General features: G+C 38.0%; 1 protein-coding gene across 2 annotated transcripts in view; it reads right to left on the reverse strand.

The window, feature by feature from the left end:
- LOC127984365 (cyclin-dependent kinase 19-like) overlaps positions 1–25,496 on the reverse strand; it is a 132,169-nt gene that overhangs the window by 99,076 nt on the left and 7,597 nt on the right. Inside the window, exons 3-12 of one of the 2 annotated variants that reach the window (XM_052587010.1) lie at positions 17,645–17,755; positions 16,268–16,408; positions 11,683–11,740; positions 10,630–10,761; positions 10,401–10,544; positions 8,621–8,690; positions 8,276–8,348; positions 6,208–6,305; positions 4,161–4,239; positions 878–1,093 (exon numbers count right to left, since the gene is read on the reverse strand). In XM_052587010.1, coding sequence (XP_052442970.1) covers positions 878–1,093; positions 4,161–4,239; positions 6,208–6,305; positions 8,276–8,348; positions 8,621–8,690; positions 10,401–10,544; positions 10,630–10,761; positions 11,683–11,740; positions 16,268–16,408; positions 17,645–17,755 — 1,122 coding nt within the window. The remainder of the gene's footprint in view (positions 1–877; positions 1,094–4,160; positions 4,240–6,207; positions 6,306–8,275; positions 8,349–8,620; positions 8,691–10,400; positions 10,545–10,629; positions 10,762–11,682; positions 11,741–16,267; positions 16,409–17,644; positions 17,756–25,496) is intronic. The other variant, XM_052587011.1, reaches the window with a different exon arrangement.

The following is a 25,496-nucleotide window of genomic DNA, read 5'->3' on the forward strand; positions in this document are numbered from 1 at the left end:
CTATGCTTTAGTGGTTCAACGGATCACAAATGTCATGGTTCGGATCACATTATGGCTTTTGACCAATGGATCAGATCATTTTTTGATCAGCAAGAAATGACTTAACTTGCTTTCCATTAAAGTGAAGTACTTCTTTGATACCACAGCAAATGCTGCTAGATTAACTAAGAAAGTTTAAACATGATTAAAGAGAACAGCCAGTAAAAATAAGAACAAATATACAACTTTCAAGCATAGAAAAATACAAAAGAATATGTTATGAATAAAATAAGTTTGGCATTCAAATACAGAAATGTAATAATTGGAGTGACTGACAGACTGTTCACTGTATCAATTAAGTTTTGTTGCTTGATGATCATTAATGATAAGCAGTATTTATAGACCTCTGTCCCTTTAAGATCTGATACACAGATCCCATATAATGAAACATTTCATATCCAATTTCTCAGGTGTTTTCATTCACTTGACACAAAAATGACAGTTTTTATCTCAGTTATTGTAGAGATTAGTATTTTCTCATAATTTTATGTGAATTTGTTTGTTTAGAGGATTTGTATCGGTGTTCATGCACCATTAAAAACGCAAGTGTACGCTTCGTGTGTGCTGCTGTGAACAACGTGCGATGAATCGAGTTCCTTTTCGCCTTTTCTTTGTGGAATTGTTTCAAATGCGCTTGTGTATATACAAACAAATTCTACTATATTATGGTTACATTTTGCAATAAATACCGAACTGTTGGGCTTGGTCCGTACGGATAACGGATCAACTATGATCTATTTAACCACTAATATGCTCATTTTTTTTTTAATCTGAAATGCAGATGAATGGAGAATTTAGATCTCTGCCCCCCAGCACCCCCTTGATGCACTTCTTTCACCTGGTAGTCTGTTTGAAGAACACTGGTTCCTGAGGTGCGAGGTTTTTTGTTTGGTGGCCCCTGTTCCTGTCCATGCTGTATGGAGGGGCCCGTGTTGGCCCCTGCAGTGCCTGATGTGCCGTTTGTCTGCGCTGAGCTCTGTTGGGTTGGAGCCTGCTGTGTCTGCGTTTGTGTCTGCGTCTGCGCAGCCATCTGCTGGTGCTGCTGTGTCTGGTTCTACAGATGACCACATACAAACAACACAACATATCACTGCGCTTTGAATGCTATCTTTGATTATTTGGCATTGAAAGCAAGACTGCCATTTTAAAGTTCATTCTTCTTATTCTTCGTCTTCTGTTTTTTATGGCGGTTGGCAAACCAACTTAACTTAGTGCATTACCGCCACCGTCTGGGCTTGAGTGTGAATAAGAAGATATTGGATCTTAAAAATAAATAAATAATAATAACAATAATAATTTAAATCCTTCTGGCTAAGTCTGTGTCTCTAAGAAACTTAATAACAATTTGATAAATGTTACTGGATGCTTTCCCTATAAAAAAACATTCATTATTAATTTCAGGATATTTTTATTTTGCAATAAACACAAAAATTTTGCAAGACCACATTGAACAAGAACATTACAGTGACATAGTGTACATAGATAACAGTTTTCTTTTAGTGTGCAATATACTAGTGAATATAGTTTCTTTTTTTTTTTTTCTTTTTTTTTTTACAAATATAATTTGTATCATGGTTTGATACAAGTCCACTTTATATTCAGGTCTTAATGCCAAAAAAAAAATGCATCCTCTTTGTTGAAGAACTACTCTTCCATTTAGCCCTTTCCCTTTAGTTACTGTCAAGTTTCACTATTCACACTTGTCTTATGCCAGCATATATGAAGAGAGAAGGGATTGTTATTTGATTGATATATTAAATAACATCAGAATTAACTAAGTATATATAGAGAGATGACAAAAAAGGAATGGCTATAAAAACATGAAAACAAGAATTGTATAAAAGATTCTTTAAATAATTCTTTATAATTCTTTAAATGTTTACGCTCTACATTAAGTAAAAAAAAATATTTCAATTTAAGTTTTTGCTTGTATCGAACACCTTAAGTTTTATTCTGTGTCTAAAATGTTGACAAATTTTGGCATTTTTCAAATTATTGGCATTCTCTAAATTATTCCGTTTGTACAATTCGGATGTCACCTAAGATGATTGTTGACATTCTGGGCAGCAACAGTTTGAGATCGTCAAAGATTTTGCATGAATGCAATGTATATGCAATGACAGTGTCTTGTGTTTTGTGTATGAATGAGAAAATGTTCCAAATTACCAAATTCATCAAGGGAAACCCACCGAAAAAGGCACAAGAGAGTAAAAGAAAGTAGACTTGTGTTATTAGATGCAGCTTTTTTGTGTGATGTCAAGTGTGCATATTTTTTGTACATGCAAACCTTTTGTAAATCAGGGCCTTTGTGTTGTAGGAACCCAATCCATGTCTGTAGGTCTCTGTGATAATGGATGCATGGTTTGGATATGTTTGCAAGATGAATTGCCTTTAAAACACTCGCAGCCATACTGAAACTGTGCTACAAAGGAGAGCAGCAGTTGCATGGACATTATATGGTGTGGCCAAAGCCCCTAAATGTACAAGTAAATATTGGCTCACTCCAGTACTGCATATGTGAGATGGTTATTTTATGTTGTGTGTGTGTTTGTTTGTTTGCCTTTTGCTTGGATACATTTCATCCTTCAGTGACTGAGTGCACAGCTTAACAACAGTGCTATCTGAGCTCTTGCTCTGCTGCTCTCTCTTTTCTGCACCTACTCTCAGCTTTCCACTTAGTTCCACTGGAATGAGTAACATTACAAATTAGCATTAGAGACTATAAGAAAGCAGCCATTTTTACAGATACTTTTATCAAAAGTAGTCTGCAGTACACATTTTACAGGGACAATCTACCAAATTGCAATGTCCTACGAAGTTTTTAGACCTACAACTTTGCTAATGTTGGCTTCAAAACTGCTCATACTTAGAATAATCACTGTATTAACTAACCGCCTATGGCTGTTCAGACAGGCCACAAAATGAAATCAAACAAGTTCAGTCGTTGGAAGTCTGAAAAGCAAATATAGCCCACGCATTATCTAGTCCATATTTAAATGTAAAAAGAATGAAGTCCAAAGGAAGCATGTACAAAGAAAAGAACATAAGTCCTATAACAGATCCTTGAGGGACCCCAAAAGTAATAGATACTAAGGACCATAATCTCTTTTTAAAAGAGAGAGAAAAAATCCTACCTTTGTCCCTTGAACTCTAGTCCAGTGGAATATGGAATCACATCTCAAAAACAAAAAGTAAGCTTATAATTAAGTCTAATCCCATTAATTTTTCCAACATTTATTCCAGGAACATGAGGAATATGAGGATGGACTTAAACGCAGCCCTCCATCTGAAATAAATAATCTATTTATGGTTGAAAACAGAACAAAAAAATATCTAAGCCTACACAGCTCTCCATCAAATTCTTCTCCTTAAAACATAAAAGAGACTTGTAACTCTTTCTTATTTAATTTCTATTCAGCGTTCTAGGATGCAAGTTTGATTCTTGAAGCCATGGTTCTGAATGAATTTTATATTTCCTGACTTTATATGGAGTCAATGATGTCTGTACAAACACAGTTAAACTGTGACTAACTCCTCTGGAGCAACAGAAGGTGGGCAGACCTAATAAAACTCAAAAATGAGGTGGCTATATAAACTTCTGTGAAATCCAGTGCTGTAGATGAAATAATAACATGGAACAGAACAAAACAGGCTGAAGAGTGGAGGGTTTACATGGATAGAAAACATTAAACATAACAGGTATATGATCAGATAAACGATTATTAATAATGTCAGTATTATTAACTCAGAAGTCCTAGAGATACAGATCCAAAGAGTTAGCTTGCTCATAAGTAGGACCAATAACTGAAGAATTAGAGTCCAGAAGATCTAAATAACATTAACATTCATGTGACATTCACTATGTATTGAATGGTGAATGAGTGAATGGTTCTTGCACAGCACATGCAAATACAATCAAGTTTTATCACAATAAGATGTTATATGACGGATCGTATTAGAGATATAAAATTACTATACAAGTCTACTCCTTATGTTTTTTGTTGTTGCAACCAATGTAGATAGGATATCGACAACATATCCAAACATCTAAACAAGATCTAAAAGCAAATCAGAACCGGATGTGATGAGAAAATGTAAGATTTTAAATCAGCCATTGTTACCTTCTCTGTTTTCTCCTCTGGTTCATCCTCAGATAGAAACTCTCGTTTGGGGTAGGGAATCTGACATCCAGCAAATACACTAAAAACACACACATGCACACAAAGAAAACATTTAAAGCAGTTTTTATAGGAACTACAACTGTTTGTTATACAAATCTGGTAAATTAATTGCAGGTGAACAATTATGGCTCTTGTTTAAGATGATATAGAAGCTGTTTAAAAGAGGAAAAACAGGAAATATTTGTGGTATGCTACACTACATAGTGAAAAGAAAGCAGACACCCGCTTCTAATTTAAGGGTTTAAAGTTCCATTGAAAGCAAATCTTATTGCAATGGCACAGAACGACACTCTAGAGAATCAGGTCCTTTTCTCTTTCACCATGAATTGAGTTCCATAAATAAATAATAATAAAATATATATATATATATATTATCTATTGATTCCAAACACAAAAATCAAACCCTTCATTGTATAATAAGAATTTAAATTGGGGGAAATATCATTATGAAATAAATGTTTTTCTCTAATACACATTGGCCACAATTAAGGACATCCCTAGAAATCCTTATGAGTAAAAAAAAACTCTGAAGTATATTCCCATTCATATTCACAATTTTGAGTACTCCATGGTGATTATGAACATGAAATTATCCAGCCATTGCTTCCTGTTTCACAGAAATATAAATGGGGGGGGGGGGACACAAAGCCCAAGTGCCTTTAATCATCCAACACAATGAGAAAAACCAAATAATATATTTCTGATGTGCAGCAAAAGATATTTGAGTGTCACAAATTAGTGAACTGGCTATAAGAAAAGAGCTAGAGCAGTGACAATTCCCATTTCCACCATCAGGACAATAGTTAAAAATTTCCAATCAACAGAATATGTTACGAAATTGCCTGGAAGAGGACGTGTGTCTATATCATCCTGATGCACGGTGAGGAGGAGAGTTTGAGTGGCTAAAGACTCTCCAAGGACCAAAGCTGGAGAATTGCAGAAAATTGCAGAGTCTCGGGGTCAGAAAACCTTAAAAGAATATATTGTCAAACAGAAGCTACATCACCACATGTTGTTTAGGAGGGTTTCAAGAAAAATTCTCCTAGCTCATTCTAAAACAGACTCCAGCATATTCATTTATCAGACACGACTGGAACTTCAAATGGGTCTGGCTTCTGTGGTCAGATGAAACAAAAAAAATAGCTTTTTAGCAGCAAACATTCAAGATGGGTCTGGTGAAAACGGATAAAAGTACCCCATGTGTACAATGAAATATACTGCTGTATTTGTGATGTTGTGGGCCTATATTTCTGCTGGAGGTCCTGGACATCTTGTTAAGACACATGGCATCTTTGATTCTATCAAATACCAACAGATAAAAAAATCAAATAGTGACTGACTCCGTTAGTAATCTTGTAATGTACCATGTTTGGATCATCCAACCGTACAATAATCCAAACACAAACCTAAAAACAATACAGAAATGGGTCACTGAGCACAAAACCAAGCTTCTGCTATAGCCATTCCAGTCCTCTGACCTGAACCCTATAGAAAATGAGAGGAGTGAACTGAAGAGGAGAAGCTGGGAATCTGAAGGGTCTGGAGTGATTCTGGATGAAGGAATGGTCTCTGATCTCTTATGAGTTGTTCTCTAACCTCATCAGGCAGTATAGGAGAAAATTTAGACCTATTAAACTGGCAAATGGAGGTTTCAAAAAATAATTCAATAAAAGGGTGTCCTTAATTGTGGCCAATGTGTATTAGAGAAAAACATATATGTTAATGATATTTCACCCATTTTAAATTCTTATTATCCAATGAAAGGTTAGATTTTTGTGATTTTTAAAAATATAAGATCAAAAGGATTAACGATGCAGATTAATTTTCACAGCCTTCTTTGATCATTTTTACCAAGGGTGTCCATAATTTTGGGCATGACTGTATGTGTGTGGTGTTTGGGTGTCCACTCGCTTCTGGTCATTGAGTTCTCTACTCTGAGATTACTTAGTATGTGTCTAAATGTGTAAGCATGTGGAATGAGTCTTACTCAGACGTAGGTAAGGGATCCTCCAGGAAATATGGGTCCTGCAGTGACTGCTCAGAAGTGATTCTTTTGGTGGGATCCATAGTCAGCAACTTCTGGAGCTAGATTAGATTAGATGAATTACTCTGGGAAGGATGAACTAATTTAATTAGATCATTAGTTAACTAGTTGGTACTGAAGCTATGATCGGGCATGTTTTTGAAAGAAACACTCTAATACAGAGCAGTATAACAAAATTATTTATATGGTCAAGTCCACATATTATTTGGACACAGGCACAATTTTTATTATTTTAGCTATTGACCAAGACATATTCAAGTTACAGAGGTGTAATGCATAGAATATGGGCTTAAAGTGCATAATTTGTGCTTTCATTTGGAGGTATTCTCATCACAATCGAAGAAAAGGTTAAGGAATTACAGCTCTTTAATATGTGCTTCCCCATTTTTCAAGGGACCTTAAGTAAATGCACAGCTGATTCAAAAGCCACTTCATGGACAGATGTGGGCTATTCCTTCATTATTTCTACATCAATTAAGCAGGTTAAAGGTCTGGAGCTGATTCTAAGTGTGCCATTGGCATTTTGAAGCTGTTGCTGCGAACCACATCATGCAGTCAAAGTATCTCTTCATACAAGTGAAACAGACAACTGTTAGTCTTCAAAAACTAAACAAATCCATCAGAGAAATGGCCAAATCAACAGTTTGGTACATTATGAGAGGAAAAAAAAAACACAATGGTGAGCTCAGCAACATAAAAAGGCCAGGACATCCTTAAAGGACAACAGTACTGGATGATCGGAGGATCCTCTCCATGATAATGAAAACCCTTTCACAGCATCCAGCCAAGAGAAGAACACTCTCCAGGAGGAAGACGTGTCACTGTCAAAGTCTACAATCAAGAGAAGACTTCAACAGAGCAAATACAAAGGGTTCAACACAAGGTGCAAACAAGGACCGATTTGACTTTGCCAAAAAACATTTAAAGGCCGGGACACACCAAGCTGACTTCAAAGAACTAGCAGCGTTGGACAAAAAAGCTGCACTTAAATACACACCGCACAGGCTACATTATATATCAGCAGTTAGAATAGTAAATATTCATCATTCATAAGGAGAAACCTAAACAAAGATATACGAGATAAACACAGACAGACAAGCCCAACAGAAGCTCAAAAGTGACAGACCGTTGGCTTGGTGTGTCCCGGCCTTAATAAAGCCAGACCACTTCTGGGGGAGCATTCTTTGTGGACGGCTGAAATTAAGATCAACCTATACCAGAATAACAGGAAGAAAAAATATGGAGAAGTCTTGGAACAGCCTTCATGATCCAAATCATACAACATCATCTGTGATGCAGGAGCATTAGTGATGATGAGACAGAAGACAGAAGCAGCCGGATGAACTATATACTCTCTGTCCAGATTCAGCTAAATGCAGCAAAGTTGTTTGGACGTTGCTTCATAGTACAAATGGACGATGACCCAAAACATACAGCAAAAGCAACCCAGGAGTTTGTGAAGGTGAAAAGGTGGCATGTTCTGCAATGACCGAGACTATCTCTATCGCATTTCACTCCCTGAAGACAAAACTAAAGGCAGAAAGAGCCCAAAACAAACAACAACTGAAGCAGCTGCAGTAAAGGCCTGGCAAAGCATCACAAAGTAGGACACCCAGTCTCTGCTGACGTCCATGAGGTCCATGCAAAGGATTCTCAACAAAATATAAAAAATGGACATTTGAAACATGAACCCGGACCTGACTGTATATATATCTTCATGTAATCCAAGAATGGCTCTGTGATGGTGGCATCAGATCTCTGCGTGGACCATGCCAATAGCTGTTCTTCGTTTACAACTTTTACTGGATTATTGCAATAATTGCAAAAGGAATGTCTAAAATGTAAATCCCCTACTGCAACAATAAACAAAATGATTTACATAAGTAACCACCTTAAAACTAAGATTTTGTAAAAAATATAATGTGTCTAAGACATCTTCACAGTACTGTGTCTTTTATAGGAGTTATAGTTGATTTCCATATTGTTTGAAACAAGTGTACAATAGACTCACCAGTAGAAACACTTTGCTGTCTGATTTGACTTTATGTTTCTCCATGTATTTGATAAGACTGCTGTTGGCATATCTGCAAAACACATTCAAAGAATTATTATTTATATCCTCTCAGTGATCTGTACACAAGTCTGTACACAAAATATAACACATATACTAAGTTAGCTGTTTAAATAATACAGAACTGAATGGATGCACCGTCTTGCTGTTCTTGTGTATACAGCTAGAAAGATTTACATCAGTTAAACACTCACATATATGAATACAAATCATATTAACACTTATTTTGTTTTTGCTGTTGAGAATAAATTTGCTGTTTAGTCTAGAACAGAGCACCGCACTCACGTGGTTCTTCTGAAATCTTTCTGTAGAGTTGGATATTCTGGCATTTTCCGGATATCTTCCCAGTCTTTATCTAGGATTTACACATAAACACAATATAATCGTGCACAGTGACATTTAACAAGGCTACGAGTCTAAATAAGGACTAATGATAACACATGGACTCACTTGTAATGTGTCTCTAACTACTATGTACTTTTGAAATGTATGCACTTTATACAATTATTTGCTACTATTGTGTGTGTTTGATGCACTGTACTTACAGTTAAAACATCTGCCCTTACTGCTAGCTCTTTACTGAACAGTCCTGTGTGTACATGCACTTATTATAGTAATTACAATAAAGGGGTTAATAACTAAATACTAAACCTCATCCTACTCCTATACCTTATGTTACCCAGTGCTTTCAAAAGTAAGTACACTGTAAGTACCCCTAAGAGCATGACCTGTAAAATAACATCTGTAATTATTACACAAAACTCTACCTGTATAATAAACTCAGTAGCAGAAAATGTCAATTCAATGAGAGTTTTTCAAAAGCACAATGACATTAAATTAGGTGCAAACACGCTTCCAGCGTTAAAAAAACTATATTCATGTGATAGAAATCAGTGATCAAAAGTCATGGTAGTTATTTTTGTGGCCTATATTATTGCATATGCATTTGAAGAAATTTCTCTTTCAAATGCAAAGTTTAGGGGAAGAGAGTATTTAAATGAATCATGTAAGTTGATTTACTGAGGTTTTGTAGTCGGTTGACTGGTTTTTGTGCCATTATTTCACACCCAAAAAAGCATACTACACCTGTGTTTGTAGTAGATTACACATTCCTGGTTATCATCGGCTCTGCTCTTCTCCGCTAATTTGCACTGGTAGATTGCATTATTGAAGTTTACCCTCTTTAGAGAAATCTGGTCCTAAATATCCATGTAAAATGTGCTGTTTTCTGAGGCATTATGTTTTTGTTTTGGCTCTGTTTGCCCTAGTTTTCCCTAGTCTGTTTAATTAATCATTCAGTTCACCTGTTGTATGATTATCTCATTAGTTTCCATGTGTTTGGCTCCTGCTCAGTTTTCCTTTAGTATTTGTCCATTTTCAGCTATACTTTGTGGTTAGCATGTATCCTGCAGTTTTCTTGTGGCTTTATATATTAAAGACCGTTATAGCAAATTCTCCTTCATCGTGCGCTTCACTCACAACACCTCCAGCATGACAATCCAGAAGTACCACTGAATATGTTGCTCTGTTTTCTGAGTTATGTCTATGAAATATCAGCATTTTTGGATGGGCAATCTATATTGTCTGCTATTTTCCATTGTGATCTGTACAATAATTTTCTGGTCTATTATTGTGGTATAATCTGTTTTATATAAAGCCACAAAACAGCACCATCAATGATGAGTCAATGATCACTGTGCATACAGCTTCACATTATGTAACACTTAAGTTAAAACAAATGACTCAAAACAGTAACACTAATATATGCAAGTAATATATCAAAGGGGGAGGGACAAAATAATTCAGGCTTTATAGAGTAAAAAAAAAACACATACAATATTTAAACTTAATGGAAATGCAAGAGGCAAGTCATAAATTGTAAATCTACAGTAAGTTTATTTTTCCAGAAACTGCCATGACCAGTCATTCTGATTAATATTAACCTCAACTGATCAGTCTAACACAAGTGATGTAAAAATGTTTCTAAATCGAATGGATTCCTGAGAGTAGTTCAGCGAGGCAGAGTAAAGGTGGCCATAAGATACTGTAAGTTAAGGTCAGTCACCTGCTGGGAAGCCCATGACGCTAAATATGCGATCCAACTGGTCGTGATGGAAAGGATTGCTGGTCTTTATGTCTTCTTGTCGGCAATGAAAGATTGGTTCTGACGTCAACAGCTCCGCAAAGATACAGCCTATTGCCCAAATATCTGAAAAAAAAGGTCAAAGAATATTTAGTACAGATATCGAAGAATACAGACAGACAGCCTGGAATACACACAGTGCGCAACTTACCGATTGCTTTGGTGTAGTGTCTCGCCCCGAGCAGTAGTTCTGGGGCTCGGTACCAGAATGTGACGACCACTGGGTCCAGATCGGCCAACGGCTTCAGTGGAGAGTTAAAGAGTCGGGCAAAACCCATATCAGCTAAGACACACAAACACAGAAAGCCATAAACAGCGCACTCCGATCATGTTTACAGATCATTTCAGCCTTAGGTGACCTATGCATTTTGTTTAATATTATTAATAACGGGTGGGTTTCAGGGGTCATGAAGTGACGATGTGGCATCATAATTATAATAATAAGTGTATTATTGGAATACTGTTTAAATAATGCATAACATTTGCATTGAGAACATTCTAGAGACCATCAGTGTTGCCAAGTCTGTGGTTTCCTGTTGAATTGGGCTACTCTTACACAGTTACCGCAAAACGCATTCCTTTTTTGACTGGGGTAGAACCCCCCCGGGTAGAACCCCACCCAACCCCCACCCCCCGAGTGCAAATTTTGGCGTGTATTTTTCATAGATATTTTCCTCTGGAACATGACTGAGCTATATGTGAGCACCAACTGTGATGGATTTGTTTTGCAGACCTGCGTTTGATTAATAGGTTAAGTCTAAATTTTGCTATTTTCTAAATATAATGGAAATTGTTGACCATGTGTTGTCCCATGTGTCATAGCCCATGAAAGATGAAATAGTTATTTGTTCTGCTTAATGTACATGATGCGGCTCCAGTACTCAAATGAGTATAACACTGAAAGCCACAGTGTAACTAAACACAATACCAAATTCCAAAGGCTGGTAAAAATAGTGTTGACAGCCCTGAACAGAATAGTTCCCAGAATAGTTTCTTATGTAAGACAATGGCTTCACATTTGCTCAGACTGACCCTACAGCTGCCTAACCTCTCTAAACCATGATCATATCTCCTAAAAAGAAAACCATTCGACCAAAAATGCTTCAGGAGAATTACATTATATCTCATTTTCTTAATTTGTAATTTGCAACTTAAATAAACACATTTTCAGTTGCAATCCTATGCCAAAGTCAGTATGTTTTACCAATTTTGACTCTTCCTCGCTCTGGGCCTTCCCCCATGACCAGGATATTGGCAGGTTTCTGAAAGACAAAAATCTCAGAATGATATGTAATGCTTTGGTGCTACAACAAAACATCTTTAACAAATGGATGTGCAAAATGTTTAATAAAATCTTGTCAGAATCATTCTAGAACAGAACAGTACAGATGTTTAACTAAAATCAGAGTGGTTCAGACTTGATTAACCATCACCTCTGTACAGTACTTTTTAAATCTTTTTAATTAAGTCATTTCTGTTCACCAAAGCTGCATTTTTAAAAAATAAAAATATGATAAACAGTAATATTACAAAATATATATATTTTTAAATATATGTCCAAATGCAACTGACTTTTGTGCTCAAAGTTGAATTTTTAGAATTAATATTTTAGTCTAGATCCATCAGATCTGATTTATTGCTCATTTATTATTGGTAAATATGGCAGTGTTCCTTTAGCTCAATTGGTAGAGCATTGCGTTAACAAGCGCAAGGTTGGGGGTTCGATTCCCATGATATTACACATGATAGGTAAAAATTGATAGCTTGAATGCACCGTAAGTCGCTTTGGATAAAAGTGTCTGCTAAATGAATAAATTGTTTTTGTTTTGTTTGTTTTTTTGTTTGTTTTTTTTACTTTTTGTTTTTAGCTGCTTAATATTTTGTGGAAACTTTTTTTCCCCAGATTTCTTTGCTGAATAGAAGGTTCAAAAGAAGAGATTTCACAACATTATAAATGTGTTTACAGTCACTTTTGATCAATTGTACTGTAAATGCCTATTTACTAAATAATAGGGTTAATTTCTATTAAGACACCCAAACACATTTGAATGGTAGTATAACAGGGTGTCTTCATTAATATTGGGCAGCACAACTGTTGTCAACATTGATCATAATCAGAAATGTTTCTTGAGCAGCATATATGAATGATTTCTGAAGATCATGTGACACTGAAGCCTGCAGTTATGATGCAGTATTGTTTATCTGTTCACACCTGCATGAACCACATATCCATGACACTCATTTTGTTTATGGAAATATTCTTTCTCAGGGAAGCTGTGGCAGGTGCTGAGCTATCGCTCTTCTAAATGCAACACTTATGGGAGATGGCATCTTCATTATACGATTTATGTAACTGGGTGGAATCAACATATCAGATGTCAGAGAAAACAAGTCATTTTAATTGCATGAAACCTAAAAAACACTTTATAAATCTAATAAAGCATGCTATCTTTCAAAGATACTCATAACAACAAATGATTTTTATTTGAAGGTTTACTTGGTTTTAGCTGCAATAAACAGATATGCAAAAATAAAGAGTTTTCTGTCTTGCTTTCTGGAGATTGCAAATACTTTATTTGATGTCTACTGGATTCTACTTTGGTGTCACTAATACAGACATTGCATGCTTTACTATGTTTTTGCTTATAAAGGGTCATCGAAATGGATCAGACAGACAGAAACACAGAGACGTCATGGATCTGTGATCGTGGGTGACTGGCTGTTGCTTCAGTAATGATGTCTTCTAATTATTCTGAGACGCTTGAGTTTCTATGAGCCTTAATGAGGTTATGTTGCTATGGGAACAGCAACCATAAGGTTTCTGTAATTCACACCACAATACTGCCATCTCAGAAATTGCTGTTATGATTCACAATAATTCACTACAACAAATGTGAAGTCTTTGTGTTGTAAAACTGCAGGCCTCAATGTTGAAAAGCAAGCAAAAAATAATATTTCAGTAATTACCATTTATGCTTACGTTAAGATAATATCACTGAATGCAGACACTAGTCATGCCTCTACAATAATGTAAAAAAAACATGTATCTAGCACATTACATTTAAATTTAGTCAATTAGCAGATGCTTTTATCCAAAGCAACTTACAAATGAGGACAATGGAAGCTATCAAAATCAACAAAAGAACAATGATATATAACATTACATACATGTATATATACACACACACACACACACACACACACACACACACACACACACATTACACATACTCAATTGAAATACAGTCAATCGGACAAAACCCAAAAAATTCACCCAAAAAATGAAAATACTCATGCCGTTCCAAGCTTTTTTGCATTTCTTTCTTCTTCTGAACACAAAATTAGACATAATATTTTTATGATTTAAAACCTGCCCTAACCTTACCCATATTCCACATCAACAGGAGCCACTAAAACATGAACACATGCACACACACACGTGCGCATACTGTCAGGTATCGTAAGAGGTGAAGACTCAAGTGCAGGCAGATGAGGATTATATATTTATAAATTATCAAAAAAAAAAAAAACACAACTGAAACCACCCCGAAGGGGAAAAAACAGAATATCATTCATTCTTACAATTAGACTGAACACAGGACACCCAGACATCAAAGACATGACACAGTACATACAGTACATTAGACAAACGAGCCCAGAACAGAAAACACAGGACGCTTATAAAGGAAAGGCAATCAGGTAAACAGCAGGGACAAATTAAATCAAGGAATAAGGTAACGAGAGAACAGGTGAGTGGAGTTTAGGGGAACTGGAATCCAGAGGAAATGGAGAAACACAGGTGGAACAACTAAAACAATAATGAGGTAACAAGATGGGCAGGGTCAGAAAATAGACAGGAGAGAGCATATGGCACCAAAAGAAACACAACTCTCACAAAAAGACAGTGTCATCTGATGGCCCTCCCGTGACAGATACACAAACACACACACACACGTGCGCATACACACACACAAAAGGTTGAGTTATGTAACAAGTTTGTAGTTTCTAACAAAATAACTTGGCTGCCTCTGTTACAAAATCCGTTCATCCAAAAATAGCAATTCTGTAATTATTTACTCCTTTATTTATAAAACGTATAGTTCTGGTCCTTGATTCTGATTGGCTGAGCCACGTTCGAAGGTGTTCTGAATTACTCTACAAACACACACCTTTGTTTACTTCTGTGTGTTGCTCGGCAACCACTTTGTTGGAAGCACATCTGTTTCTGAGGAACTACATTGTTCGGTGGAAGAATACTGTTTTATTAATGTCATTACACTTTTTTTTTAAGTTTTATTCTGTAAAACCTTACTAATAAGTATATGGAATTTAATAACAGCTAAAAGGGTTTTAATCGCTCCACTTTGTTCCATGCCTTTCCACAGCTTCTCGGGGCTTATTGCTTTAGTAAACCATATGCTGTTATATTTTCAGAGAAAAACAAACATCACTTTTCCATATAACTATAGCTGAAAGTGACAGGATGAAGCTTGACATACAGTTAATGACAACCTCTGCTGTATGAAAAATAGCTGCATGAAAAAAAAAAAAAATAACATATGGGTTTAGAATGACCACTTTAGTATGTAGCCCATATTCACTACCAACTATGAGTTTTTACCTCAACATACCCCTCATTTGCTGCTTATTAATAGTTAGTAAGATAGTTGTTAAATTTAGGTATGGATTCGGATTAAAGGATTAGATCTAAAATATGTTCATGAAGAATAAGACATTAATATGTGCTTTATAAATACTAATAAACAGCTAATATGTGTGTAATATCCAGGCTAATAATACACTAGTGTTTCCTGATCAAAAATTGATTTACCAAGTTAAGTAAATAATGACAGAATTTTCATTTCTGGGTGACCTCTCCCTTTTGAACTTACTTTTACACAACAGTAATAAACAAATAAATACAAGAGCACTGAATACCCTGCTGTTCCTGTTGCTTTTTGATGTTGACTAAGTCAAACAAGCTGTTGAGCACTGTAACAATCTCTATTTCTCTTATATACAACTAGGTTAATGATGGAGTGTGCTATTGATTGATGGGATTACATAATGGTGCAGAAACAATCCGTGTGTGACTCTTTCCACTGGATTCAATCCATATCAGTCCCAGTCTGTGTGCTGATGCTTTTGACGAACAGTAATACCAGCTGAACATTGCACAAATAGTTTAGTTTAGTTAAGATAAGACTGGATTATCCATTGTTGGATCAAGTATATGAGCAAAAACTGATTTACTGAAAAAAAGGAAAAAAGAGAGAGAGAGCCTGCTACAGCCTGCTAACTTAATTTTCTTCTTACTTTGACTGTCAAATAGTTTCTTACATAAAACTATTTGCATTGGTGGAAAATGTAGCCAGTGATTTAAATAAACTAAAACACACCTTCACAAAACGCAGAATATAATCCCAACCTAATATTGTACTTTTAAAAGTCATGTTCACACAGACCATGATGATACAGAGGTGCAGAGAGCCTTTTCACAGACTGGTGGCAGATATATCAATGTGATTACACTTATATTTTTTCACATTTTTAAAAATTAATCTACATTCATAATACTGTGCTTTGTGTTACACCCCAGCATCAAATGACAAAATGCTTGTCAACACTTTCTCTTTTACTGTTGTAATTCATTCTCATTTGAAAATCACAGCAATGCATGGATTTATTTTTTTTACTTTGTACTGCTGGAATAAATGGGAATGGAAAAAATAATTATGGGAGTTAAACATCATGCCTTGCAGTGTGATCAGGCTTGGGTCTGTACTCACCAGATCTCTGTGCAGGACCCAGTTGGCATGAAGGTAATGGATGCCGTCTAAGATTTGGTAAAGAAGAGACTTCACCATCCCCCTCGGTAGCTGCATGGGTTTCTTGTTGGCCTTTGATGCTCGATGAAATTTTATGATGTGCTACAACATAGGAATAGGTTAAAGTTGCATGAAAGCTCTGTTTTCAAATTCTATAAACCTCTTTATATAAACCTCTTTAAATAAATATATTTATTTAGCCTACAAAAAAAATATTATGCATTGTAATCCTTTAATTTTTAATATTTGGCATGTTTGTTTGCTGCTGAACTCTCAACTTTTTTAACTGATGAGGTGGCAACCATCAGAGCAATCAAATTTCAGAAACAATACTAATCACACAGAGGGCCCTGCAGATCCTAAGTGTCAAGGACAATAAGGGCCAGCAGATTTACTAAACAGGGCAAATTAGCATTACAGCATAATCCCTTAACAGTGTAGATGGGAGTAGAAAGTTCTGCGGGTGATTTACTGACAACACACAAAATGAACAGATGCAGCCTAATCAGTTCCATAATAATGATGATTTCGATGATATTTAGGTGCGTGCAATCTACTAACAAATGCTAATGGTGCATGCTATATTTGGGCAGTAAATAATGGCTTATAATACCAGTAAATAGACTAGTGCAAACCATAGTAAATCACACTGCATCGTTCATTTAAATACTCCTCTCCATTTAATTTAGCATCTCAAAGGGAAACACTTACAAAATGCGTTCACACTTTCACTGCACATCTTAAATCGTGAAACTGTAAATCCTGACAGTAGTTTTTAACACTAAAAGAAGGTTTGCGCTGGTGAAGCTATTAATAAATCTGGCCCTAAGTGTCTTAATATATCAGAAAATTTTAACTTTTCACATGGCGATGTTTGTTCAGATAGTGAAATGTGATGCACAACTCAACTCAACCATACGAAAACACATTTAACAATTAATTAATTTAACAATTTAAAAATGTTTTTTAAAATTAATGATACATAAAAAACATCATAATGATAGCTGAACCATTTACTCAACACATTTTATCTTTAAAATACAATACAATACTGTCATACAGTATACGTGCAAATGGCAGAAATGCAATGATGATTGCAATGAAGAAAACAAAGCAATGGTCTTGACATACAAAGATTTAAAGATTTATTTTTAATTGATAATTCATTTATTTATTAGGATCGGAAAATGACCACAAGCTCAAACTCGATGGTATTCTAACTCAGGTTGCCCAAAGCGCAACTGTGCAACACTTCAAGAGCTGTCTACAAGGCTATCAGCTCCAGCAATGTTTGAATTCCTTTAACTTGACACAGAGACTTGACGTGTGTGTACTCACCCACAGGTCATGCTCAGCATAGTCAAACAGGAGCCAGACTTTGCGGTCACTGTGAGAGAGAAATACTTTCTGCAGGGCGATGACATTAGGATGCTTTAACTCTCTCAGCAACTGCAGGAAGACAGAGAGGCATTTTTGTCTGTGGTCCATTGATCTAAATTAAATTTTCAGACCATATGGTGTAGATGCAAAAATTGAAAGATTAAACCAAATATTTTTTTTATTTTTTTCCCCAGTTAAAACGAGTGGTTTTGTACAGCTAGAAATAACTGGAAGCAAATGAGTCCGGAAGCCAGACACATTCAATTTACAAATGGCTGTGTCCATTTTAATGGGAAGAATAAGGTGGATAAACAGTGTTCAGCACTCTGAAGACTGACTTCCAGTAATTAAGCTCACTAAAAAAGGGTGAGCGTATTTTCTCCCTTTAAAAGCAGCTGATGTTAAACAAAATCTAGCACATATCTGTGGCATTTCGTGAAGTAAAATCTATTGACTAAATTGTATATGGGGCACAGATTAAAGAGAGGATTGATACCCCTTCTACGGCTGAGACAGATTTATATTACTAAGTGTAAATGAAACCCCCAAACTCTTCTGGTCCAATCAATCAAAACATATGTGGTGACCAAGTGAAACATTCAATCATAAAGGTGTGTGACGCCTACATTTACAGTGTTAAAGGGGTTCTATTATGCTCTTTTACAAAGTCTTGATTTTGTTTTGTGGGTGTACTAGAACAGGCTCTCATACTAGGTTGTTAAAAAAAAAACATATTTTACATTATTACAGCACCTCTCTCTCCAGTTCAGGCATGAACAGCTCGAATAGTTCCTGTTTCAAATCAAGGCCCAGCTTCTGAAATACGAAATGGGCTGTGATTGGTTAGCTGAGCCAGAGTGTGCTGTGATTGGTTAGCTGGGCCAGTGTGTGTTGTGATTGGTTAACTGGGCCAGTGTGTGCTGTGATTGGTTAGCTGGGCCAGTGTGTGCTGTGATTGGTTAACTGGGCCAGTGTGTGCTGTGATTGGTTAACTGGGCCAGTGTGTGCTGTGATTGGATAGCTGGGCCAGTGTGTGCTGTGATTGGATAGCTGGGCCAGTGTGTGCTGTGATTGGATAGCTGGATAACAGCTCTGAGTCCTCTCCTATAATGCCTCTCCTAATATTTAGTCAAATTAAAAGTATTTTAATGCACATCAGAACTGTATTCTAAAATTGTCACCTCATAGCTGGTCAATTTAATGTTTCTTGTCACTTTGAGTAAACAATTTATATATATATATTATAGGGTGCTAATAATTTTAATCTTATTTGCTCATTTACCAAGAGGGCCAATAATTCTGACAACAACTGTAATACAAATCAAAATATTTGTTGATTATCTCAATCAAATGACATGGCGTGGTCAAGTGATTACAGAATTTGGGCTGGTTACTGCATATCTGCAAATTCAAATCCCATAAGAGTTGATTCATAAAAAAAACACCACTGAACACTAAAGCGAGGCAGGTAGCTCCAGAGGAATTGCTCCTGTAAAAATTGTAGGTTGCTTTGCAAAAAAAAAAAAAAAAAAAAAAAAAGAGATTCCAGTCAGCAGGTTAGGTAGTTTGTCCTGAGATGTGACTGACATGCTGGTATTTTGCAATGCATGAAGAATGTAATTCTGTGAACCAAGAGACTTAGTCATCACTATGTCATGCAAAATGGTGCAGATCAGTATATTTTAAACATTTCCACTGTAAATGTGACACAGATCGGTCAGGCTCACCAATCAGCCAATCCCAACGCACTCCCTCACCTGAATTCTAATCACCAGCACCTGTGCACTATTGCCTCATCAGCTCACCTCCACATAAAAGCACACACCTCTGTCACACTCACCGTCCGATCTCGTAGCTGCATAACGGAACCTACCCAGTTGTAAGGCTACTTGTACCGAATCTATACCAACCTTGCTACTTACCTGTCAGTGATTCCTATCCTAGATCCCAGTGTCTCTCCCATGTGTCTCCAGTGCTCCATCCTCCAAGTTTCCCCTCCTGTGTGAACCCTGAGGTGTGTGCAATGTGTCTGTTCCCCCGGTCACCCCACCGATAGCTGTGGATTCCCCCATCCCGTTTGTCCTGCCGGAACCAACTTTAAAAATTCACCTCAATCTCTACATCTCTTCCATACTCTCCATTACAACATCAAATAAATTAACACGCTCTTACCTCCTTTTGTTACAAAATGTTCCTGCAAAATTCTCTGAAAGGCTTACGTGGGTCCATATATCCTATTTTGGAAATGTATAAACAGATTTACATGCGATACGCTTTCTCATCCTTCTAGCCAATTTTGCCTTTAAGTCTTTAATCAATGAATGCAACTCTGCCTGCACCATTTACTCAAGTTATGAAAAATCTGCACACCACTGCATGAAACAAAATGAATCTGCACTTCTGCCAGTGCTGTGATGACAACGCCATTTTTGCCGTGCCCAAACTGCCCATATGGCAACTCTGTAACAGGTTAAATTTTTGTCCGTTCATAACAAAAGTAAACACTTACAGAAAGTAAGTGATATTAACTTTTGGTTGTTTTTATACACTTTATACACACAAAGTGAATTTGTTACTATACACTAGCATACTCTGTTTTTAGTAGCTAGCATCGTAAAAAGTAAGAAGTTACTTACCACTGTATTATGAATTACCTCAGTAGCTTACTGAGTGAAGTAACATATATTGACTTCATTCATGTGGCCACAACCTATCCATAAACCCTCTTTAGCACAGTGATAAACAAAAGCCCTTGTGAACATTAAACACTAGCAGGTCTTTCCAAAAACACATAAATCACACAAATTCAGACTTGTGGGCACAACCTGGAACATTCAACCATCCACCTCAGTGCTTTGTTTCACAGCTCCAACTTGGCTTATTGAGCCCTTGGGTGAGCAAATCACGTCCAACTTATATCAGGTCAAACTTTCAAATATAAGTTGGCACAACTACTGAACTTCTAATGACCGGTTCTGTATATCATTTATATTTCAAATGATCAGCCGGGTCCGGGTTGGGTCCAAATCTATTACCTCGGGTCCCGGGTCTGTTTAAAATTGTGTGCAATACCCGTGCGATCTGAGTCGGAGAACACCTGGCCGTGATCAGACACTGCTTGAGTTTTTTGTAACTTGCAACTTGTAAAATTTGGTCAAAGTAAAGTTTGAGAAAAAAAAAGCAATCTCTCTCGCTCTCTGCTGTTAGAAGCAGAGCGCACAGACTCAGAGTTAATGCAAGTGCCCGCACAGTAATAATGCTTGCAGACTCATATTTAATATATTTCAAATCAGCAACAAAATCTGAGTTGAACTGTAACATGTTTTCTATGACGCTCAAATTGTGTTAAACATATTTTAGGTTGATACAGCTAGCACGCATGTGCAGTCTCCAGCATGTTTCAGGCATAGTCGTCGGCCATCGTGTCTGGAGAGACGGGTGTGGCTGGTGTATCCCATTGTTTACAATGGTGTAGGTATCTGGTGAAACCCCAGAAGTCCAGGATTTCAAGCCCCTTCAGCTCCCAACTAGGCAAAGGGTCATCAAGGCATTGATTAAACAAGTCCTTCAATGCCCCATTGTTATACCCCAGCCCTACTGCCATGGTCCAAAACACTTGAACCAGACCACCCACCTCACACCCCCTTTGACGAAGTGTGGTTAAATTCAGGAGCTCCTCCATGGTGGCTGGGGAACAGATTCAAAATCCCTAGCCTCTATTAATTTAGATTTCTTCCATTGTCCTCATTTGTAAGACGCTTTGGATAAAGCTACTGCTAAATGACTAGGGGTGTAAGAAAATATGGATACAAGTGAGTATCGCAATATTTTGTTTGGCGATACTGTATCGATTCTCAAAAATGTAATATCGATATAAAAAAAATATATATACAAGATTCATGGAAGTTTTAGTTGTGAGTTTATTTCCCGAGAGCTAGATGGCAGTCTACATCTCTGTACAAATCCTGAGTGACAGGAAATGTTGATGTTTCAGTGTACAAAGCTGAAGTGTGTCGTCATTTAGGCTTTTGTGGTAACGTCCAGTGCGGGACTATGGTGCTCGCTCCGCCTCTGTTCCGCTGCTTGCCGCAACATGTTAGGAGGCTCGCGCAGAGCGCAGGAGGGTCGCCCTGCGACAGCAGCTTTCTCTCATTTTAGGGGCCCTTTGTGCAGTTTGTTTGGCGCTCGCGTCGCGGTTTCGGGGATTCAACACAGAAAATAAATACAAACGGAAATACTTCAGACTTATGTGCCGTCTAAAAGCTTACATTCTGCAAGTGAATGTTGCCTGATTGTGCCATCCCAAAGCAGCACAAAGTCACTTTTACAGACTTTTAAAATGAAATGTTCCCTTCTGGTGGAATGACCTGCCCAACTCAATCAGAGCAGCTGAGTCCTTAGCCATCTTCAAGAATCAGCTTAAAACACATATCTTCCATCTTTATTTGACTCTATAACTTTAGCACTCACTATTCTAGTTCAATTCTTAAAAAAAAGAAAACTAGCTTGCTCTATTCTATCTGTTTTCTTTTTATTTATTATATTATTTAAAAGCCCTTGCTATGTGGACTGCATTAAGCTGAGACTGTCACAGTGTCTGGTTTGTGTTCCCTGGGTAACCACTAGATGTCCTCTTTCCCCTGAAGTCTGTCAGTTCCTGAAGTCTGAACCACATTCCCCACGATCTCTGTCTCCTCATTGCACTCAGCTGTCACGGGTCATTAATCATTGCACTAAACCAATTCTCCATTAGCACTGTCATTTCCCTGTGTATTTATACCCTGTCTGTTTTAGTATGTGTCACGGAAGCCTTGTAGTTTTCATGACTATTCTAGTCTTGTTCTTGCCCATGTGTTTAGTGTCTGTTTATGTTGTTTGGCTACTTTGGTTTTGACCCCTGCCTTGACTGGATAACGATTTGGATTACCCCAATAAAAGACATACCTGCACTTGGATCTCTTTCTGTGTTTTCCTGTGTCCCGATCGTGACAGAAGGACTCCGTCACACACAAGATCCAGCTGTATGTCTGTTGATGTTTCTTCCCCAGCCACCGAGCGGGAGAGAAGGAGTCGGTTTGAGGGAACTTGCCTGGTCGTGTTTCGCAGGACCAGGGGAGGTCACCGAGGAGTGAGTGGTCGAGAGGAGGTTCAGCATCGCTCTCCACCATGGCCCCTTCGACCTGGGGCTCGTGTGGGCCCGGATCGGAGCCGCCGTCTCACCATGGCGGATGGAGAAAGGGAGAGGAAGCGCACGTCTGCCGAGCCAGTGCCACTGCCCATGATGGCTGCAAGACCAGCGCCATTCCACAAGATGGCCGCCAGCCCAGCGCCACGAGGCAAGATGGAGGCCAGCCCAGCGCCACAGCACAAGATGGCCGCCAGCCCAGAGCCACTGCGCAGGATGGCCACCAGCCCAGCGCCACGAGGCAAGATGGCCGCCAACCCAGCGCCACTGCCCAATATGGCCGCTGATACATTTTTTGATTATTTCTCTATGCTGTCCAAAATCCTAGAGATTCCAAAGACTAGAGATTCCATCACGTCTGCTGAGCCAGCGCCACAGTACAAGATGGCCACCAACCTAGCGCCACTGCACAAGGTGGTCGCACACCCAGAGCCACTGCACAAGGTGGCCACCAGCCCGAAGCCACTGCAGAGCATGGCAGCTACAGTGGGCTCTCCAGAGTCGAGTCAGGTCCTCGTTGACTTTCCAGAGTCGAGTCAGGTTCCCGTGGACCCTCCAGAGTCGAGTCAGGTTCCCGTTGACCCTCCGGAGTCGAGTCAGGTTCTCAATGACCCTCCAGAGTCGAGTCAGGTTCCAGTTGACTCTACAGAGTTGAGCCAGGTGCTCGGGGACCTTCCAGAGTCAGGGCTAGTCACCGTTGACCTTCCAGAGTAAGGGCTAGTCACCGTCGACACTCCGGAGTCAAGCCAAGTCACCGGTGAAATTCATGGACAAAGGCAAATCACCAGTGTTCTTCATGGGCAAGGTCAAGTCACCGACTATCTTCATGGGCAAAGGCAAGTCACCATTGATCTTCATGAACAAAGGCAAGTCACCAATGATCTTCATGAACAAAGGCAAGTCACCATTGATCTTCATGAACAAATGCAAGTCACCAATGATCTTCATGAACAAATGCAAGTCACCAATGATCTTCATGAGCAGAGTCAAGTCAGCATTGATCTTCTGGAATCCAGTCTAAACACCATGGAACTACCAGAGCCTCTCCACGCCTCTCCTGAACAACCAGAGTCTCTCCTCGCCTCTGCTGAACTTCCAGAGCCTCCTCACGTCTCAGCCAAACTCTCTGAGTGCTCGACTGATCCTGTCGTGGCCACGGAGGCTACCCTTAACTTGTTCATGTTCTCTGTTTCAGACTTGCCCAACCAGACTTGCTCTCCTGTCAATTCGATCCCGCTGTGGTGTTCTTCTGCTCCGCCCTGGGGGGCTTCCGTCCCGACCACACGGTTGTGGTGGTCTTCTGCTCCACCCTGGGGGACTTCTGTCTCAACCACACTTTATATTTAACATGTTCGTTTATGTCCAATATTAGTGATAAACTGTTGGACTTTAAATTAAATCTAATGATTTTCACTGTATAGACATTTAGACTGATAACTTCTGTGCGCAGATGCGGCAAATTTGTCACAGGATGCACGATATGACAGTTTCATCCGCCTATATATGAACTAGCTGTTTTAAATACAGTATTTTTATATTTAACATTAGTTTTTCAGTATCTTTGAAAGTATATTTTTTAGATAATTGGTGATTCCATAGGCTCTCTCTCTCAAACACCTGCGTGGTTTAAAACACGAAATAGTTCTGCTATGACAAGAACAAAGAGTCTTTCTCTTGCTCCACCCATGCACGATAATATTGTGTATCGTCGATCTCAAACTGTGTCCTGTGCACTCATAACTCTCTCTATGCTCATGCGCTAGATATTAATAATTTTCACACCTTTCTATTTCTAATCTTTTCTGTTCGCAACTTTGGATTTTTTTACAGTGTGCAGTGTGAAAGTTCTGATCCATTAACATGGGCTCTGAAAATATATGCACAACAATATGACTATTGTTTTGCATTTCCAACAAAGTAAAAGAGAGGTCAGATATTCAGAGATTGAGAAAGAGAGTATTTGATCCTATTAGTTTGATGGTAACAACAACTTAAGTCCAAACAAGTAGTCAGACGCCAGTGCGTAACCTGTATATCAGCAACATACTACACAAAGAATCGCTTGGATTTAAACAGTTCAAACACAATACAATGAACAAATTGTCTGCAAGCAGCGCAACAACAATGCTCAGTGCTGTGACTCATAATGTGGCCTTCTGAGACCTCTACACCCATGACATTTCAACTTCAACAACAACGTTGTTATGCAGTTCTTTTCAATCTCAGGAAAGGACTGGGCCCTTTGTGCTGCTACTGAATCAATACTTTGAGAAACTTGGCATGCAGAGGTGTAGTAAAGCGAATAAACTAGTTTTTGGTATAGTTATTGCATCTGAGGTTGTATATATTCTATACAATAAAAATAAGTTTAACCTCACAGATCATGAAACAGATGCCAAGCCATATCTAGATACCAGAATATCAAAGACTTGGCAGTGGATTTTTACTTAACCACCATAATAGCAACCACCCAAGCAATGTGGAAGAATGACCTACTGGAGCACCCGTCACATTTCATTCAAAACATGTCTGTCATTTTAGATGATGACACAGGGAGATTGTTATGAAGAAGCAAAGCCTCTCCAGTATGTCACCGGGTGACATAGCTTTAAGATTTTTAATTAC

The sequence above is a fragment of the Carassius gibelio genome, chromosome B20 (assembly GCF_023724105.1).
Source record: "Carassius gibelio isolate Cgi1373 ecotype wild population from Czech Republic chromosome B20, carGib1.2-hapl.c, whole genome shotgun sequence".
NCBI lineage: Eukaryota > Metazoa > Chordata > Actinopteri > Cypriniformes > Cyprinidae > Carassius > Carassius gibelio.